Raw genomic sequence first — 20,255 nt, 5'->3', positions numbered from 1 at the left:
AGCCATCTTAGAAAGAACGCGTTTCCATTAGCTTACCTGAAGCACTTCCAGTTTATGGACACCCTGTACTCATGGAAAAACAAGATCAGGACAGTGTAGAAACTCAGTAGTTCAAGTACTCCCTTGTATCTCATGCATAAACAGTGTTGGTCCCAACCCAGTAGGTTAGTACTGAACTCACTCGTAAATCCTAAATTGCGGTTTAAGGATGGCCTGTAATCCCAGCGCTTGGGAGGGTGAGGCAGAACTAAGGCCAGTTTGAGGCTACATAGTAAGATCTGGTCTCAAAAAAGTTCAGGAGGAGGGTGGGGGAGAAAGGGAGATGAGAGGGGCGGGGCGGGAAGGGAGAAGAAAAGAAAAAGAGGAAGAAGAAAGGAAAAAAGCAGTAAAAGGAAAAAACAAACAAACAAACAAACAAACAAACAAAAAAAAACCGAGCCCATGAAGTCATCAGAGCAGCTATCGGAAGCAGGTTAGCAGGAGGCTGTCCTGTGTACTCCCCGCCCACTCTCCAGGGCTCCGCCTCCCCACCCCGCCTCCGTGCGCCAAGGCAGCAGAGGGCGCTGTGCCTGCTCGGATCAGAGGAGAGGCCCCGCCCCGTCGTTAGCTCATCTAGAAGCGCCGTGGTCGCTCCCCATTGACGTTAGACGTGCTGTTGAGCCGGCTGTACGGTGGTGAGTTGGTGTGCTGGGTGTTTGGGATGGTGGTCGTTGGTGCTGCGGCCTGCTGGGGCAGGAAAGCGGGTAAACAAGGGAGGGTTGGGGCCTGCCAAGGCAGGTTTGTTCACGGAGGCTTCAGGGGCCCAAGGGTGGCTTTCGTGACTCTATTTACCCTGGCTAATCGGCGAGGCAGGAGTCCCGATTGTAGACAGAAGGCCCGTAGGTGGACTTCTTTTTGATCCCAGATAGTTTTGCGCATCCCGGAAGTGAGGACTGGCTTCTTTTCGGGGAAGGTAGTTTTCCTGTAGTTAAGAGAACTGTCTTAACACAAGTTCTCCAGTAGTTAGCCACGCTGTTAGACAGCAAGCCTCGCGCCACTGCACACTTCGAAGCAGAGACTTAGTTCCTTTGATTTCAAGTGCCATGTGCTATTGCGAGTCCCCGACGTGCCTGAGAAACTCTCATAGAGGCGTAAGTTAGTCTCTAGGAACACTGAAGAAGGAGCATGGAATTCTACCTGGAAAAGTGGAAGTTTTCCTAAAGAGAGGAAGTGACATAAGAGGCCTCATGGGGTCTCATAGCTCTGAAATTACCCGTCATGAGATGTGTCTTAGTAGCACATATACACTCTATTGACCTTATGAGGCTTCTCTCAACCTCTAAGCCTTTCTTACCTGGCCAGAAGGATGGAGCTGGTACGGATGCCTAGTAAGCGATGTTAAGGAAGGTTCAGTGAGCAAATCTTTATAATAGTCTTGAGGGTAGCTTTTTGAAAGTTGGCCCCCTATAAGCCTTGCGACTCTTAAAATTGCTTTCTCCGTTGCCACATGTGAGGTCCAGATTGGCAGAGAGAAGGTTGTGTCGCTAAAAGGGCAGAGGTGCTTAGGCAGAGTCTGTGTGGCACTTGTTTCAATCAAATTGGCTTGAGTTCTTTAAAGTCTGGGCGAGGGCCTGTTCTTGAATCACAAATCAGTAAAAGTCAGCCACAAATCAGCCCACCTGATTAAGACCTCTTAGGCCAGGGCTATTTAGGAATCATGTGTCTGTTTGACTTCCTGTTCTTGGAAAACTTTTGGTACCCTTTTTGGGTTGCATTTTTGAAGCAGGTAGCATGAGCCTGGATGCCTGAGCACTGCGGCTTGCTAAGCTGAGGGGCTGTGAACTTGGATTAGAAGAAAATTTATACCCCTGTATTTCTTAACTATTAATTCAAATTTAACATGTTCTCGGTGCACACAACAGAGATACAGTCTTAAGTATGACTTTGTTAATAGCTTTAGAGATCACAGATATTTTCATGTGGGGATGTTATGGGGTTTATTGTTGTTTCTTTTGAAACAGGGTCTAGCCACAAAGCCAGGATTAGTATCTCCAAAGTACTAGGATTCCAGTACACCTGGCAAGATATTGTTTGAATTGGTCGCCTTCCGACGTTGTGGCATCTCTTAGACTTGCTGCTAATTCTTATTATGTAATGTGTTGATAAAAAGCCATGTGTGTTTTGCTGTCATAAGTTTAGTTTTCATGTTTTGACGGAATTTTTTCCACATATAGCCTATGCCTGGATTCTGTCTGAATTTTCATGCTCCCTGTTTATTTGTACTCTTTAGGAGACATGTGCAGGGTGTTGAATCTTTTGAGTCACTTGACGCCAAATTCTAAGTCCACACCCTGCCTTGTTTCTGCTCTCATACTACAAGAAAATGTCCTTTCCATGGGCTTTGGTGCGATTCCTTCTCTGTTCTGTGGTGCTTTGTTTGTTGCTATGGTTGTTAGTGGTCCTGTGGTGAAGGTAGCCCTCTGGTATGGTGTGTGGTGTGGGAGAGTTATCCTGTGTTCTTACCCAGTACAAGAAAGCTGTGAGGAGTCTTGGGAAATAAATATTTTAGATAAGCGTTGTTTGGGCTGAGTTCAGTATTGTGAATTACTAGTGTGTAGTCATTCAAACAGAATCTCACATAAAACACGGTTACATATTGAGCAGTTGACAAAAATGCGCCCCAGAGGCTTCCGTGGCCTACCTCTGTGTCTAGAGGAGTGGTTCGGTGCTGCTCACCTAGTGTTTGTCAGCAGTGGCCGTGATCTTAGAGAAATAGCTACCATGGAGAGTGAGAACATACATGTGAGGTGCTCTTTCTAATGCTATGTACTTTATCTATGTGAAAACAACCAGAGAGAGGGTTTATAGGTTTTACAAGTCTGCTAGCCATGGTGCAAAATAAATAAATAAATAAGTAAGTAAATAAATAAATAAATAAATAAAATTAAGACCTTGGGTAGGTAAAGGCACTTACTGCCAAGCCTGACACCTGAGCTCAATCCCTGGGAAAGGACTGGTTTCCACAGATTGTCCCCTGGTCTGTACAGGCGGATGTGCATGACATATACATACCCAGACGCAATGTATATGTTTACAAATCCGTAAAAATTAAGTACTTTAATGAAATTAAATCTGCCTATAACGTAAGTTAGGCCTGTGCTTTTTCATTTTTTGAGACAAGGTTTCTCTGTGTGGCCTGGGCTGTCCAGGTCTTTGTAGACCAGGCTAGCCTCGAACTCACAGAGATGTGCCTGCCTCTGCCTCCTTCAGTGCTAGGATTACAGGCATGTGCCAGGCAGTTAGACCTGTGTTTAACTAAGTCTTTGAAAACTTTGTAGGCTCTTAAAAGCAGTTTTGGTGCCAGGCATGGTGGCGTATACCTTTAATCCCAGCACTTGGGAGACAGAGGCAGGTGGATCTTTGTGAGTTCAAGGCCAGCTTGGTCTACAAAGAGAGTTCCAGGACAGCCAGGGCTATTACACAAGAAACCTTGTCTGGAAAAAAACAAAACAAAACAAAAAATAGCTCATTTTTGGTTGAGACTACTGTGTACTTCCATGCATATAAGAATGTTGCTGTCTTTGGAATCCTATGTTTGCTTTCTACATTGAACAACATGAAGAGAGTCTATAAATTCTGTCTCTGAGAAGCCAAAAGGAACATGCTGGTCACCCTCTTCAGTCAGATTTGGGGGAAAAAATCCATAAGTGGAGGCAGTGTGCATTACTTGGCTCCCTGGGAGAAAGATCACATACCACATGGTAGGCTTGTGATGGGACCCCAGGGCCTAGTCTATAGAAACTATTACGACCTGATAACAAAGTGTTGCCTTGGCAAAGAGGGATCTCTATAACCTCCTTGTGCTGCTGACATCATCTTATTGAAACCCTGGTGTTGTTTTCACAGAGCTGTCTGGCCGTTAGCTCTTCATCCTTGGTTAAGGAAATGACCAACCAGGTAAGGACTGCACTGAGAGAAAAAACTTCACTTAGTTGCTGTCAAGTTCAAGCCCAGTAGATTGCCTGGGTGCATGGTTAATTTTTGCCCTGTTTCTAGATCCCTGGGTGACTTTGGGAACCTGCTCATCACAGTGTTAGGTGGCATTAGTAAATGCACCACTGCTAAGATTACTTCAGGCTTTTGCCATAGTTTAGAGCAGCACTGAGGAAGTTTAAAAGAGTGTATACATAAAAGTAAAGTCAGAGCAGGAGTGGACCGGTCAATAAGCACCTGGAGGATTAGGGACAAAGGTACATGTGTGACCTGGATGGTCTCATACAGCTGCAGAAATCAGGCAGCAAGCAGGACTCAGCGTCCTCCTGATCAGAGGTGAAGTCATTGTAACTTACTGGTCTTACATTGGGGTGAGGTTGGGGGTGTTGTGGTCAGGTGTGATGCTGCACACCTGGAGCGGCAAAGCTTAGGAGGGTGAAGCAGGAAGATCGCTGAAGTTCAGTGCAAGCCTTGGCCAAGTAGAGTTTGAAGCCAACCCTGGCTACCTAGAAAGCCTCCCACTCAGAAAACAAGTGAAGAACTGATTATTCTCTGGTGTAGCTCTCAAGTCTTTCATGAGCAGGGACTGAGGGTTGTGTGGGGTGGTCAGGGAAGTGCGTAGGGAGTAGCTGCTGCTGCGACGACTGTCACCTCGCTTGGAGTGCTGGGTGGAGGGGTACAGGATGACTGACACCGGACTACCACTGAGTGTGGCTCTGCTCTCTTGTAGTACAGTATTCTCTTCAAGCAAGAGCAAGGTAAGGCGCCCGCTTCTGTGTCCTCCCTGATTTCTTTTAAGATTTTTATCACACCAACCACACACACAGATCCTAGGTACACTAACTTTGTAGAATTGGCCATAGCAGCCAAAAACAAATAACACTCAATGAAAAAGTAAATGGCTCTTTGGGGTCTCATGGAACAGGCCTATAACACCAGCTGCTTAGGAGGTCAGATAGGATTGTGAGTTCAAGGCCAGTCTAGACAATATAATGAGACCTTGTCTTAATATAAAAAAGTGAAAAGAGGGCTGGCAATAAGGCTTGTTGGTAAGCACTTGCCTCATATGTACAAGGACAATCCCAGTATTGCAGAATAAATAAGCAAACACGAAAAATAACTACAAAGAAAAGTAGGCGTCAGATGCTGTAATGAAGAACTCTAGGATGAGGAAAAGTCTTTCACCTGAGGAAGATGTAATGCTGAGCTTTCCTTGTGCCAGGGTAGGAGGCAATCCGATGAGCCTCAGCCTTGTTGATGTCTACACCGCTATGGAGATGTGCTTAAACTGGTCCTAACTCACTATTGACTGTAAAGTCTGTACATAGCATCCTCCACAGGTACAACTATTAGAGAACATTTGTCCCTCATAAGAGCAGAGGGGAAGCAGAGAGAATTCTGTTGAGGCACGTGAATGCAGAGCAGGCTGTAGCACTGCCGTGATGGGAATGGCAGCAGGAAGCAGGTCTGAGGCAGCCTAAGGACTAACTCCCTGGAGAGACAGACCTGCAGAGGAGCAGCATTTGTGCATGGACTAGGTAACCGTGTCCAGTGTCTTCTCTGTAGTACGCATGGGTTAGAGACAGGCTTGGGAGTTTGTAAGGTATCTAAAAGAGCTCTTCCACTCCAAATAAGTGACATTTAGGTAGTCTGAAGTTTAAGCCCAAAGCATTCTCCTTAGTTAACTAGTAGGCTGCTCAGTGTGCCAGGCAACAGCTCTGCATGAAGCTAACACCATCCAGGTGGCAAGCTGAGCTTGAGTCTGAAGATTATAAGGAAGCTGTGACAACATGTGTAACTCAACAGCCGTTTAAGGTTAACCCCTTTAGAGTCCTGTTTTAGAAAGGTAGCTTTGGAGGATTGTAACCAGGTATAGATAGAGCTTCTGTGTGTAGTTTAATAGCTGCATACCAGCCTGCAGATTCCACAATGTAGCTCACAAATACGTAGCTCCCAGAATTAGACTGAATGTGGACTTCAGTTAATATCTTAAGTTTGAATCCTGGCTCTACCCCTTCTTAGCTTTGTGCCTTTGGGAGAGCTACAAGGCATCTCCAAGCCTCCTGTCCCACACTTGTGAAATGAGAATGATCCCTGGGGATGAGTGAAATTCAACACTAGAGGTCAAGTCCAGGGACTTGCCCATTCGAGGCAAGTACTCCACCATTGTGCTGCATCCCCGCTCTTGGTTCTTTGAAAAAGGACTTCACTTGTAGCTCAGGCTTGCCTTGAACTCACCACCTAGCCTCATGGCTCCTGCCTCTATCTCCTCAGTGCTGCAGTCACAAGCTTATGCTACCACATCTGCAGATGTGCTTGTGCTAAGATTTATTTTATAAGGCAACTGTGATTAAGACAGCACTGAGGCAAGGATTAATGTAATAAGTGGTCCATTAAGCATAATAAAGATATTTGTAGTAAATGGCACTTCATACAGTTTTAGACCAGTACTGTTTATAGAACTGTCTCCTGGGTTCTAAAGGCCTCTGAGGTATTAGTTCCAGTCAAGTTGAGCTTCTTGGAAAGGGGAGATTGCCCACTCATTTAGTCATTGTAGTCAGCTGATGACTGCTGTAGTCTGATTGTCTGATGGATGCCAGATTAACAGATCAGCCGCCGTATTTGGAGTCTGGAGACTTGCCTTATTCTGCTTCTGCTTCCCTCCTTATAATTCTGTGTTTAGGGCTGGTGAGCCTCGAGTTTCCATATGTACCACAGTCCAGTAAACACTAGGAGGGAGTGTCCAGTGGTACCGTGAGGAGATACAGAGACCTGGACATCACTTCAGAGTTGTCAGCTTGTATTTCAGCCTTGCTTTATCACATTAATTTAGGAATTGTGTGTATAGAAACTTTAAATGAAGCACTTTCCATTCTAGCCCATGATGATGCCATTTGGTCAGTTGCCTGGGGGACAAACAAAAAGGAAAACATTGAAACGGTTGTCACAGGATCCCTGGATGACCTGGTGAAGGTTTGGAAATGGTGAGCACCTCTTCCCTTTCAAAACCATGGAAATTTGGGGCAAGAGTTTTGCTTCTGGGCTCCTGATTGCTATAAGGAAAACATTGATTTTTACCCCCGTGGGCAAGAAAGCAATAACAACATAGTAGCCTTAAAATAACAGCTGGGCCTGGGCGTGGTGGCATGTGCCTTTAATCCCAGCACTCGGGAGGCAGAGGCAGGCAGATCGCTGTGAGTTTGAGGCCAGCCTGGTCTACAAAGCAAGTCCAGGACAGCCAAGGCTACACAGAGAAACCCTGTCTTGAAAAACAAACAAACAAACAAACAAACAAAAAACCAAACCAGCTCATTTTTTCTCCTTTGGTTTCCTGTTATTTGGAATTAAAGGTCTGTGTGGTAGGGAGCCCCAGAGTTAAATGGCTACATTCTGTGTTCAGTTCTGTGGTTTCTGCATTTCATTGGCCAAGGATGAAGATGTTCTGATGCCAGTACAGTATCTTGTGTAAAGTCGTTTCTCTGTCCTCCACTGTAGGCATGATGAGAGGCTGGAGCTGCAGTGGAGCCTGGAGGGCCATCAGCTAGGCGTGGTGTCTGTGGACATCAGCCACACCCTTCCCATTGCTGCATCCAGCTCTCTTGATGCTCATATTCGTCTCTGGGACTTGGAAAATGGCAAACAGATAAAGTCCATAGATGCAGGACCTGGTAAGAACTTTACATTTGGGGGAGTTGATAGAAACCCAGTCCCTCTTGAGACCTTTTGGGGATAGAGTGTTTCTAGTTCAGAACTGTTGTCACTCCAGGTGTTGCACTGAGTGATAAGCATATGCCAAAAACAACCTTACACTGTTTCAGGCCACGCTTTGCTGCTGAATGGATGGTAGTGCTGCCCTTATGGGAAAGCCAAACCAAACCAGTTTTTGCACTTGAGAATTGACAGGTGGGATTGTGGAGCTGTGCTGGCTATGCCAGTGGTTCTCCACCTGACGCAGTCTGAGGAGATACACTGCCTTACAGCAGCCTCAGGTCTGAATAGTGGTGATCTATTACTTGTGGTCAGAGTGCCTGGGTTCTAGTGTGTAGTACAGAGAAAGAAAAACAAGGTCATGGCCCTTTTTCTTTTAAGTACTGTGGAGAAGTGCTCTTGCTCCTCGGCCTCATTGGATATTATCTGAGATAGTAAGGAACAATTTTCCTGAACTAGATTAATGTAGAACAAACTGTATGACATTTCAGGATTCTTTTTAGCCTCCTGTTGACATGAAATGCCCACATGGTTCTCAGTAGCTTGGTTTGTTCTGCCTTAGTGGGCAGTGATCTCTAGAGAGGCAGGTAGCTTGGCATCGCTGCACACACTCCTCTGTGGGTGGATTATGGAAGAGATGCTCAGGTGCCTGGTGGAGCTTTCGCCCCAAGGACTTGCCTCCCTCCAGTTATGTGCACAGCTTCTGTGGGCTCCCTCATAGAGCATAGAATGATGGTTCCAGGCTGTGGAAGGAGCCTGAGTAGTCCAAGAACTGAGTGCCTCTCTCCTTAGAAGCAGTATTCCTTGGCTTCCTGCCAGAGTTTTTGTCCGGAAACTTCATGTCCAGGCCCTGTTTGCATCCTCTAAATTATTTAAGAGAGTGAGGCAGAATTGTGATTCTGGAAAAAGCTACTTGGATACTTTGTGACTCCCCAGATGTTGTCTGTGCCCACGTGCTTCTTTGTTTGCATTATCCATGGAGAACAGGGGTCTCCAGCCATTCTGCAAAGCCTCTTAGCACCCCAGCATGAGGAGCATCTAGAAAGAGAAGCTTATCTGTTGCTGCTTTTAAAGAACTTTAAAAAAAAAACAAAAAAACATGTTATTTATTGTGTGTGTGAGTGAATGTGTGTTTGGAAGTCAGAGGACAACATGTGTGAGTCGGGTCTTCCACATGGGCATGCCTGGGACTTGAGCCCAGGCCATCAGGTTTGGTGGCAGGTGCCTTTGCCTGCTGAGGCATCTCTCGGGCCCTGTTTTCTTCTTGGGTACTTGCACCCCACAAGACAGTGATACTGGCTACTGTGTAGTTGTGGCCTTGTCTACATTACATATGAAGAGATGAGTGCTGCATTGGTTGCAAGTAAAAGGGTTCTGTATCTGTCTCTTCTCCTGGGTTGTAAAGGTTACTGGGTTGTTTCTGTTATGTTTTTTAGGAGTTGGTTTGTTTATAGGTCTTGGTGTTTTTTTCTTACAATATAGCTCAGGCTGGCCTCAAAGCCATAGCTGCTTCTTCTGCTTAGCCTCCCAAGTGCCAGTGTCACAGGCATAAGGTGACTGTTATGACAGGTATTGCAAAGCATCATGTGGTTGGGTGTGCTCTGGGGAGGGGCGGGATCCATTCAAAACCAGATCAAGTCTTGGTCAAATAACTGAAGCTGGTCTTGCTGCCAACGGCTAATTAGCTGCGCACCTTAGCTGCGTCCAGGCTCAATGAAGCTGGGGGAAGCAGGCTTACCTTGAACATGCACCAGCACACCAGGAACAGAGTGGAGAGAGCCCTGGTCGTGAAGAAGAAAGTGAAATGAAAAAAAGTAAAGCTGGAGGAATGGGCCCGTTATCGGCACTCCACCAGGCTGGGCTGTGCATCCACTGACCACGCAGGAGCAAAGATGCACTTCACATCTGAAATGGCCAAGCTGGGCGTGGTGGCACATGCCTGTAATCCCAGCACTCGAGGAGGCAGAGGCAGGTGGATCTCTGTGAGTTCGAGGCCAGCCTGGTCTACAAAGTTAGTCCAGGATAGCCAAGGCTACACAGAGAAACCCTGTCTCAAAAAACCAACCAAACAAACATCTGAAATGGCCACAGGAAGAGAAAAGCAGCCCTAAGGAAGGAGCAGAGACCTAGAGTTTGGAAGAAACATTTGCCAGCGCTAAGTCTTCAGGTGCAGGTTGTGTTGAGACATAAGCATGGTTCCTGTTTTGTGACTGAAGAGGTCTGGTTATAAAGGGTCTGTATTGTGCAGAATAGGGATGTGTTCAGATAATTTAGAAGAATCATTTTATTAAGCTTTGAGAAATAAAAGTTAGGTTTTCTATTAGCCTCTTTCTCTGAAAATAGCTAATTATAACAGTTTTAAAAACATACTCTCTTTTGGACCTGACATACAGGAGCTGGCAAAAGCTTGTGTGTCAGAGTTCTCTAAAGGAGCAGAGCTGATACAATGTATCATGTATATAATTTCATATATACTGAAGAGGGGCTTACATGATGCCGCTCAGGTAGCCCAGCCATTCCTTCCTCACTGGAGCCCGGAGAATCCAGCAGGTGCTCAGTCTAGGAGGATGCATGTCTCAGTAGCCCAGCCTGACACTGACGGCCTGGGGGGTTCCTGAGGGCTGCTGGTCTGCAGTGTGTCCTAAGGAAGTAAGTTCTAATTCGTTGCAGGAAGCAAGGTAGATCCATGGGGAGAGAGAGAGAGGGCAAGTGGGCAGAAAGCAGAGCTTCCTTCTTCCATGCCCTTTTGCCTGAGCTGCCACCGGAAGGTCGCGCCACGTTCCTACATCAAATAATGTGATGAAGAACATTTTCATTTGTTTGTTTTTGTTTTGTTTTTTGAGACGGGGTCTCTCTGTGTTAGCCTTGGTTGTCCTGGACTTGCTTTGTAGACCAGGCTGGCCTTGAACTCACAGAAATCCACCTGCCTCTGCCTTACGAGTGCTAGGATTAAAGGTGTGAGCCACCATACCTGGCCCTATGATGAAGGACATTTTCACAGGAGTGCTCAGCCACTTGTGTTTTAGCTGATTTCAGATATGGTCAAGATTGACCATCAGAGCTGATGACAACAATCCCCCAGGCCTTTCATGCCTCGGAGATTGTTCCCTATCAGGGGAAAAGAAAGAAAACTGCCCTCTGTCATTCAATGTTACAGATGTTAGAAAGCCAAGGCCTGGGGAATTAGCTCAGTGAGGAGAAGCACTGCCACCCAGGCACGAGGACACGAATGCAGATCTCCAGAACGCACTGCCACCCAGGCATGAGAACATGAATACAGATCTCTAGAACGCATGGGAAGCACTAGCGAGGTGGAGTCCAGCAGGGAAATCCTCTCATCACACAGCCTGTAGCATGATCACGTGCTGTGATGTGTGCACACACCACAGAAAAACCTTAGAAGCAGTTTAAAAGATCTTACTGGTTGAGAACTTTTAAAGTAAAGTTTACTTTTGAAACAAACATTTTATAAGTGATCAAGTTGAATGGCACTACAAGGAGTGGGGTATGTATGACATTTTTAAAGTTTTATTTTGAAAGACTAGGGATGGGTGGTGGCTCGTCTGTGCTCCAGCCCCTGCCTCCCACGGGTCGAGCTCACAGGCTGCCTCTCCTTCACTGTCTCATAAGCTAAGAAGGGTAAGGAAGAGCCGTGGTTGGCGTCCCTGAGCCTGCCTGAAGAGTGAGGAGGGGACTTGGAAGAGAGCCCCTTCTTCATAGCTCTGTTCTGGGGTGGGGCAAGTGCTCTACAAGACTGGGCTTAGGAAAGTGACCCGGCATGCTGTGAAAACGGCTTCTTGACTTGGCTCCTGAAGCTGCTAAAGACTTCGCTGAAAGGCAGGTTCCCAGGTAGCTGAGAAAAGAGGTGCTAAAGCACCATTGGCAGTCCAGATGTGCAGCCAGGGACACTGGTGCTTCAGTCCCTATGCACTGAAGTGACTCAACTGAGAAATGTAGTGTCACTTCACACCTGAAGTTTTGGTGACTCTTCATTGCCTGTGAGTTTGTAGTGTGCTCTGTTGTAGTTTTGTAAGACTGTTTTTGGCTAGGCAGCTAGGCGTGGTGGCGCACACCTTTAATCCCAGCCCTCAGGGAGGCAGAGGCAGGTGGATCACTGTGAGTTTGAGTCCAGCCTGGTCTACAAAGCGAGTCCAGGACAGCCAAGACTACATAGAGAATCCGTCTCAAAAAACCACAAAAGAAAATAAGAAAGAAAGAAAAAAGAAGAAGAAACCGACTTTTTGATAATTTTCATTTATAGCTTACTTGAGGTAAAATTTCATCTATGTAATTACTCTGAAATTCACCACTTTAAGAGTATGGTTTATTGAATGCATTTCTGTGGTTGGGCAACTATCACTCCAGTACAGTTATGGAAGCTCCAGGCCCGGAGGATTTCCTCATGCCCACTTACGCTTCCTTTCTGTCCTGCCGTCAGCCTTTGACAGACACTACCACACCTCTGGCTTTTACCTTAATGACTGTTTTCATCCAAGTGGATATTTAGTGTCTTACACATCTTGTTTTTTCAGTTGTTTTGAGTTTCATCCATTTTGTGGCACAGATTGGTCATATTCTCATAAGGGTGGATCATCCTGCCCTCATTTGAAGGCCTTCGGACTCTGCATCTGAGCTCTTTGTGAGTAGGACTGCTGTGCATGGCTGTGCGAGTCCATGTCCGTGTTCTTGGTCCTCCTGAGTCCTCCCAGGAGTGGACTTGCTCAGCATTATGGTCTTTGTTTTCACCCAAGAAACTGTCAAACTGGGTTTCAGAGTGCCTTTCCCGTTTTACATTGCCACCAAAGTGTGAAGGCTCCGATTTCTTGTGTCCTTGTTAGCCATGGGTGTTGTTTAGCCAGTTGTTTTGTTTTTGTTTTTGTTTTTTTAATTTTAGAATCTCTCAGACAAAATTTAAACTTGGTATAAAATCTTTATGACATTGTTTCCTGAATTAGAAAACCTTTTCTCTGAGTTTAAAAATTGTAGAGCCTTGTCCTGAATCAGGACACTGTTTCTCTAACTAGAAAGACTGCACATTTAATCAAACTATAGTTTACATTTCAGGTCAAATCTTCTCTCACTGACACTTTCCTTCTGTTTTGTTTTTTTGTTTTTTGTTTCCAGTGGACGCCTGGACTTTGGCATTTTCTCCTGACTCTCAGTATCTCGCCACCGGAACTCACGTGGGGAAAGTGAACATTTTTGGTGTAGAAAGTGGGAAAAAAGAATATTCTCTGGACACTAGAGGAAAATTCATCCTTAGTATTGCCTACGTAAGGAACCTCGCTGTCAATCCTCTAGCTGTGGCCCTCTGCTCAGGTCCTGCTGTCTAGTGGGTGGTGTGCTGGCAGCCAGGTAGACCTGAAGCCAGCAGGAAGGCGTGTGTCAGAAGAGACAGGTTAACCATACATCTCAAATCACCCATCTCTCTCTCAACAGAGTCCTGATGGAAAATACCTGGCCAGCGGAGCTATAGACGGAATCATCAATATTTTTGATATTGCAACTGGAAAGCTGCTGCACACGCTGGAAGGTATCCTCAGCTCCTCATCCTGTTTTGTGCTCACTGGGTGCATCATCAGGTCTTGAAGCAAGAATGCTTCTTTTGTTAAAATGTTACAATCTAAATTGTTTTCATCTCTGTTGCAAAACTAAAGTACCACTTTGCTTTAGAACTGTGGTTTTAACCCAGAAAAAACCTTTTTTGTGCTAATTTGATGTCAGATGAAAACATTTGTGCTCACTCTCCACACTAGTAGCCTTGGGAAGACAGAAGAGAGATTATTCCTCTTATATATGCCTTTGAGTTCTAACCAAACGCATGTATTATCTCAATTTACCTTTCACAAAAGACAAAAAAAAGGTAGAAAAATAACATGTTGTTTGTCTAATCTTACAAATCAGAAGTAGCCTGTATTTCGATATTTGGTCATATTTTTAGTAGAGGGTTTATGTGTATATGACTGTATGTGCGAATGTGTGTCTCTGTGTGTGTTTATGTGTGATTGTATGTGTGTGTCTGTGCGTAAGAGTGTCTGTGTGTGTGTCTGTATCTGTGTTTGCATGTATGTGCACGAAGGCCTACAGAGGCCAGATTTTGGGTCCCTTGGAGCCAGACTTTCAGATGGTTGTGAGCTTCTGGTTGTGGCACTGGGAACTGAACTTGGATTCTCTGAGACGGCAGTACATGCTGAGACATCTCTCCAGCCCCAGGAGGTGTTTTTAATTATTTTTTATTTTTTTATTTTCGTAATATATACTAAGGCCCAGCTTATTAGAGAAGGTGACTAAGAAGATGGCCCCTTAAAAGAGTCATGTGGGAACAGGAGGAAGGGTCTAGTCAGTGCTTCCTTCTCTGGCTGCAGCCCCAGAGCTGTTACAGTTCATTGACTAGTGGTCACTAAAGGGCATGGTTAGCAGGAAGTGTGTGCAGCAGAGCTACCAACTTAACAGCTTTTCTGAATTTTAGGCCATGCAATGCCCATTCGCTCCTTGACCTTTTCCCCTGACTCCCAGCTCCTCGTCACGGCTTCAGATGATGGCTACATCAAGATCTACGATGTGTGAGTTATCTTCTCAAGAGTAAAGGTCTCAGCATCAGTAGGAACTTTGGCTCCTTACTGTGTGTGAGGAACTGCTCTGGGAATTTGCTGTCTGATCATGGCCAGCTCTGCTTTGCTCCCCCAGCCAGCCCCTCGTGCTGGAGCTTAGAGTGTGTCCCCAAGGCCTGTGTGGAGTAGCTGTACATCTGTCCAGCCTTAGTACGGTTAGAGACTGCTGCTGTGTCTCAGGCAGCCAGGGGTTTTGGCTGGTGTACAGTTCTTTTGGTAGATAACGTGATATGTAGTATACAGCTGAGGAAATGGAGCTCTGGGCTATAGCTGGCCTAAGGTGACAGTGACAACCTATAGCATCTATTCCAGGGTCCTGCTGCTTCAGCAGATACACAGGCTAGCATCTGATTGGGAACCCTCAGTTGGTAGCCTGCCCCTAGGTCTAGGTGGGGAGCCTTTCAAGATACATGCTAGAGTTAAGGCGTAGGAGTGAGCAGATTGCTCCCATAGCCTGCACTGCTCTCCCTTCTGAGGTGTCCCTCCCACATTCTCATCCCCACCGCCGTTGCCAGTACATGCCTTGGACTGCCCTGGGTTTCATAACTAGTCTCTCTGCGAAGTGAGCCACTGACTTCTTGCTTCCCAATTCTTTTCTAATCTGTTGCACATATTTTCACTCCAGCTTGTGTATTGTCCTTGACTGCATGTGTCTGTGTCCTTTTCTGGGCCTTTATGAGCTGTTTGAGGGTGGTAACTCTATAACCAGAGAGCGTGCTGCCTCAGACATGAGTGGTGATAGAATGCTGGGGCCTAGAGAGTTGCATGTATGTGTTAGTAATAGAATCAGCTTACGTGTGGCAGTTTTGGGTATCTGCCTTTGTTAGCTTTCAGTGCTGCTCTTTTGTTGACCTCCCAAGAGCTGTTAAGGCAGCATGACTTAGTGCCTCGTCTGTGCCAAGGAGCACCTCAACTGAGGTGTCGATTGTCCTGGCAATAATGAACCTCAGGACGTCTTACCCTCTTGGGGCTCATGGCATCCTGAGGGCTGCCCCTGCTCTCTCTAAATGAGGCTTGTTTCTGGGGGCAAAACTGCTGACATCAGGCCCAGGGTGCTTCTGTAGGCATTTGGTTCCCCAGAAGAGATGGATGACTCAGCAGGTAAGAGCACTGGCCACTCCTCCAGACTTTAGTTCTCAGCATCCCGCTGGTGGCTCATGTCTGCCTGCAGCTGTAGCTCGAGGGCATTTGAAGGCCTCTTTTGGACTCCATGAGCACCTCCACACAGATGGAACACATACATCAAATAGAAATCTTTTTCAAAATAAAAGAAACATGATACTGGTTGCAGGAATTGGGCCTAGCTTTTTTGGTTTTGTTTTGTTTTGGCAGGGTCTCACTATGTAGCCCTAGCTAGCCTGGGACTCAGAGATTTACCTGCTTCTGCCTCCCAAATGCTGGGACTAAAGGCCTGCACCACTATGCCCAGCTATCTGCCCTGTTCTTGACTAGATTACAGATGGCTTCTCTGCATCGCAGAAGCTGTGAAGGGCAGATCTTGCTGCTTTCCGTCACTGTGGGAAAGGTCCAGCAAGAGGGTCTGGCTGGCCTGCTCACCTCTGCTGCTCAGGGCCCTCGTCTTGGAGTTGGCTGAGCCATCTCTTCAGCCCCCAAGTGTTTGATATTTTTAACTTAATGTTGCTATAAAAATGTCTCTGGTGCTTGATACTGCTTCACGGAAAATGGGATGTATGGCGTATGGTCATTGTGATGGCACGCCTGCCATGTGAGCAGAGCTATAGGTCAGTGACCAGTTCAGCAATGAGAGCGCCCCAAATTAGCATCTCCGCTGCTTGAATCTTTCCTCTTTCAGACAACATGCCAACTTGGCTGGCACGCTGAGTGGCCACGCGTCCTGGGTGCTGAATGTTGCGTTCTGTCCTGATGATACTCACTTTGTCTCCAGGTACGTGGGAGTCTTACATCCCTAAAATGCTTTGTAGGGGAAGGCAGGCTTCCGGTAATGTGCTTTAAAGTTGAAAGACTACATTTGTAGCATCTATTTTTAATCTACTTCATTAGGTTCGTATGTCTCTACCTCCCTTCCAACACTCCAATATTAGGTAGGAGAGAAAGAAGGTTAGAGGGGAGAGGGGCATCGTTTGTCTGTTTACTACTTCCTGCTGGTTAGGCACGTAGTTCCTTGGCAAGTCCAATCTTTGTAGTCAGGATATCCAGCTGTCCAGCAAACCCAGAAGCAGCAGCGGGCTGCAGCAGGGAGAGTGGCGGCCGCCCTCCTCCTTCAAGCGCCTACTCAGTTCTATCTTGGCTCTGGCATTGATACCCTCTCAGTCCTCCCAATTAATCTATCTGCAGCTGGCAAAGACCACGCTCCTCTCAGAGCATGAGACAATCATAGTTACAGCTGTGGGCAAACTAGAGCAGCTCCATATCCCACACCTGAGATTAAAACTAAAGCATGTTCACATAACATTACTGAGTTTTCAAAGAAGCTAAAACTTTTGCTACAGACATAGCATGACTTTTAAAATTCTGGGTTAGAGAATGGGGGCTACTTGTGTACTTCCAGCACCCACAGGGATCCCATGACCTGTTCCGGCCCTCTGATAGAGGTTCAGACAAAACACTCATACACATAAATAAAACTAAAAACTTTAATAAAATTTTCAAGTTTCCCAGGTCAGGCATGGTGGCAAATCCCTTAATCCGAACCTGGGAGAGATAGAGATAGGTAGATCTCTGTAATTTCAAGGCCAAACTAGTCTACATAGTGAGTTTAGGGCCAGCTAGGATTATGTAGTGAGACCCTATCCAAAAAAGGAAAATTCAAGTTGCCTGTTTACTCTAGCTTTTAAAGGGTTTTGTTTTGAAGTAATAAAGTTGATCTTAGCGTGATATAAACTATTGAAATCTTAGTTTTCTTTAAAAGTTCAGGTTCCCCTTGGTGTGACTCTGACATAGCCCTGTGTTCCAGCAGGACGCCCTCCCTTTTGTGCAGAGTGGGTAGATAGGCTTAGGTCTCGATGGTGGCACTTGGCAAGCAGACCAAGCTGAGGAGGAGAATCTTGGCTGCCCTGTGAGGCGACAGTCATTTGGGACACCTGTTCCCCAGTTCTGTCCCTCTAGAGGTGTGTAAGTCTGCAGAGATGCATAGGACAAGTCAGTGTTCTGATCCTAAAATTGGCTTTCCACACAGTTCATCTGACAAAAGTGTAAAGGTTTGGGACGTTGGAACAAGGACCTGTGTTCACACCTTCTTCGACCACCAGGATCAGGTATGGAGTGATAAGCATTTAAATTCCTGTGTTTTGCTTGCTGGCCACTTTCCTTTGTGTTGGAGTTAAGAGTGGTAGAACCTTGAGGCACGTCAGCCTTGTGACTACAAGGCATATCCTCTGCACATGCCAAAACACACTAGCCACACCCCTTCTCTGAAGTTACACATCTGTGCCTGGGACCCTTTCTGGGTCCTTCCTCTTTGGGTGGTTCCATTGCTTAACATAGTCATCTACATTTTTAAAAATTATCCAGGGTGTGCATTCTTTAATGTAGAGGTTGGGAAATGTTAGAGGTTGCTCTCTAGCAATGATAGTGCTAAGCCTGGCTTCCATCTTAGAAGACTGTCCATCTTTGTCAGGGGAGCAGGAAATGGTAACATCATGGTAGACCAAGAGGGCTTGGTCCTTACTGTTCGTAAGCGTCCACTGGGGAATCCTAGAATGCCGCTTCTGCACTGGGGCAGTGGTACGTGCCTGTAATCCCAGCACTCTGGAGGCTGAGGCTAGAGGATCTACAGTGGCCACACAAAAGAAAGTGGATGCTGATTCAGTCGATGCCACATGGGCCTGAGGCTCCTTTTTTCCTTTCTTGATCAAGGGAAGGGGGTTTTTAAAACAGGCGTGCACTGAGCCGAGACTAGTCTTGAACTTTCTGCAGTCCTCCTGCCTTTGCCTAACAGGTGTGAACCACCTTGCCCTGCTGAGACGACTCTTGAGACTCTGCTGCATGTTGCTATCATTGCTGGTCCCAGCCACTCCACGTAGCAAGAGTCAGTAGATCAGTGGCTCTGTCTGTGGGTGGAGACCTCTGCAGGGGTCAAGCAGTCCTTTCACGGGGATTACAGCTCAGGCATTTCCGTTACGATTCATAACAGTAGCACAGTTACAGTTATGAAGTAGTAACAAAAACAATTTTGTGGTTGAAGGTCTCAACATGAGGACTGTTTTAAGGGTCACAGCATTAGGAAGGTTGAGAACCACTGGCCCAGAGGAACTAGGAAGCATAAAAATTAAAATGTTCACTGGACACATGCCTTTAATCCCAGGAGGCAGAGGCAAGTGGATCTCTGAGTTCGAGGCCAGCCTGGTCTACAAAGCGAATCCAGGACAGCCAGGGCTATAAGAGAAACCCTGTCTTAACAAAAAACAAAAAATTAAAATGCTAAGGGCAACAACAACAACAAAATGACCATTAATATATTTGAATGCTTTCAGAGACCTTACACATGTTTTTTTGAGTGCATTTAGCAGTTAACTAACATACTGCTGTGTATTTATCTTAAGTTATTGTAATACAGTGAAGAGTTGGATCCTGGTAGTCCATTATTGAGCTTAAGCCTTTTCTTAGTGAGTCCTAGCTGTGTGGTGTATTGTGCGGGTTTGTTGCGATGGTGTCTCAGAGAAAGATGTTTGGAAGTGAGGCCCTCCTATGGCCTGAAACCAAGGCTAGCCATCAGCCTCAAGGTGAGGGCGACAGCCTGACCATGCAGAATTCCTAGAAGTCACCAAGTTAATTCCGCCGGTCATTCTGAGAGGAAGTATGAAGTTGCTAATTCATGTACAGCCAAGAAAAGCAGTGGTGCTCAGTACCATGTTTGCTAGCTCCTAGGTCTTGGAGAAAGGGATAGTGACCATGTGGGGGTGGGGTGGGCACAGCAGGTCGGTGTGAGTCGTTGGCATTGCAGTTTTGCTTGCAGGCATCTCCTGCTGGGAGCATAGTGCTGGTCCCAGGCAGGAATCCACTGGATTCTAAACTTGTGAAAGGGTAGTAGGTTGTCATATTTTAGAGAGGGAAGAGCTGTTCCACACAGCCAGAGGAAGTGGCCCAGTTAGGGTGGGCCCCACCCTTGCTGGCCTGGTGCTAGCCTAGATCCAGGAGAAGGAAGGAGTGCTCATTCCTTACGTAGTCCTTACCAAAAATACAGGATTTAGAATGGATTTTTGTTTTTGTTTCTTTAATTTGCAGGTTTGGGGAGTAAAATATAATGGAAATGGATCAAAAATTGTGTCTGTTGGAGATGACCAGGAAATTCATGTCTATGACTGCCCGATGTAAACACCAGCATCTTCGGGACCAGTGCCAGATTTGCAGGGTTGGCCATGACATCCCTTCGCTCCTTAGGCACACTTAAAGTATAGCATATGTTGTAGAAATTTTGTAGATACAGTATAAGAATTTTCCTGTTTTATTGGAAATGTTCCTCATATTTTAATGTAAATAAAGCATTCTTAATGCAAGCCCCTGCGATTGTGAACCCACTGTTCTTTTCCTTGACACTGTCACTGGAGAGCAGTGTGAACTGGCATCTGGCGTGAAGGAGAACTCCTGCCTGAGAGCAGAGATCCAGGCGCTCACTGGGGCAGAGAGGCAGCTCTGTTCCCAGGTGACTTGTCCCTCACACACCAGCCTATTTGAGAGTGGAGCTCTGAGGGAATGAATGTTCTGTCGTCCCAGCACCTTAGGCCTCTTCTGCAGTTGCCTCAGGACGCTAGATAACCTCCTGGCGCTTGTTGCTTCATACCGAAACAGTGTGCCTGTCCTCAGGCCCAGGTTCTTACGACAGGCCTGCCTGGCTTTTCCACTTCCCTTGCTCACCCCCTGTAGCCACAGTCCTGTTTCCTCTGCCTCAGGGTGGTTGCCTCAAACTGGTCTACACACCCTCCCAGTTCAGAGCTCTCTCAGCGTCCTTGTCTCCTGTTCCCTTCTGCTCCCCAGTCTTCAGGT

The 20,255-nt window shown here is 46.3% G+C and overlaps 1 protein-coding gene across 1 annotated transcript; it reads left to right on the top strand.

The window, feature by feature from the left end:
• The first annotated feature begins 718 nt into the window (after positions 1 to 718).
• Skic8 (SKI8 subunit of superkiller complex) lies at positions 719 to 19,761 on the top strand. The gene is made up of 11 exons (XM_051156476.1): positions 719 to 743; positions 3,886 to 3,936; positions 4,703 to 4,730; positions 6,851 to 6,956; positions 7,468 to 7,640; positions 12,805 to 12,953; positions 13,120 to 13,213; positions 14,150 to 14,243; positions 16,105 to 16,197; positions 17,449 to 17,527; positions 19,497 to 19,761. The coding sequence occupies exons 2-11, from the start codon at positions 3,925 to 3,927 to the stop codon at positions 19,584 to 19,586; spliced, it is 918 nt and encodes a 305-aa protein (XP_051012433.1). The 5' UTR covers positions 719 to 743; positions 3,886 to 3,924; the 3' UTR covers positions 19,587 to 19,761.
• The last annotated feature ends 494 nt before the right edge of the window (positions 19,762 to 20,255 follow it).

Source organism: Acomys russatus, chromosome 14, assembly GCF_903995435.1.
Source record: "Acomys russatus chromosome 14, mAcoRus1.1, whole genome shotgun sequence".
Taxonomy (NCBI): domain Eukaryota; kingdom Metazoa; phylum Chordata; class Mammalia; order Rodentia; family Muridae; genus Acomys; species Acomys russatus.
This window is presented reverse-complemented; position numbering and strand designations above follow the sequence as displayed.

Bases quoted from the DNA above. Each gene is read 5' to 3' on its own strand.
- Skic8 (XM_051156476.1), top strand. The intron at 6,957-7,467 runs GTGAGCACCTCT...CCTCCACTGTAG, and splicing joins CTGGTGAAGGTTTGGAAATG to GCATGATGAGAGGCTGGAGC. The intron at 17,528-19,496 runs GTATGGAGTGAT...TTTAATTTGCAG, and splicing joins TCTTCGACCACCAGGATCAG to GTTTGGGGAGTAAAATATAA.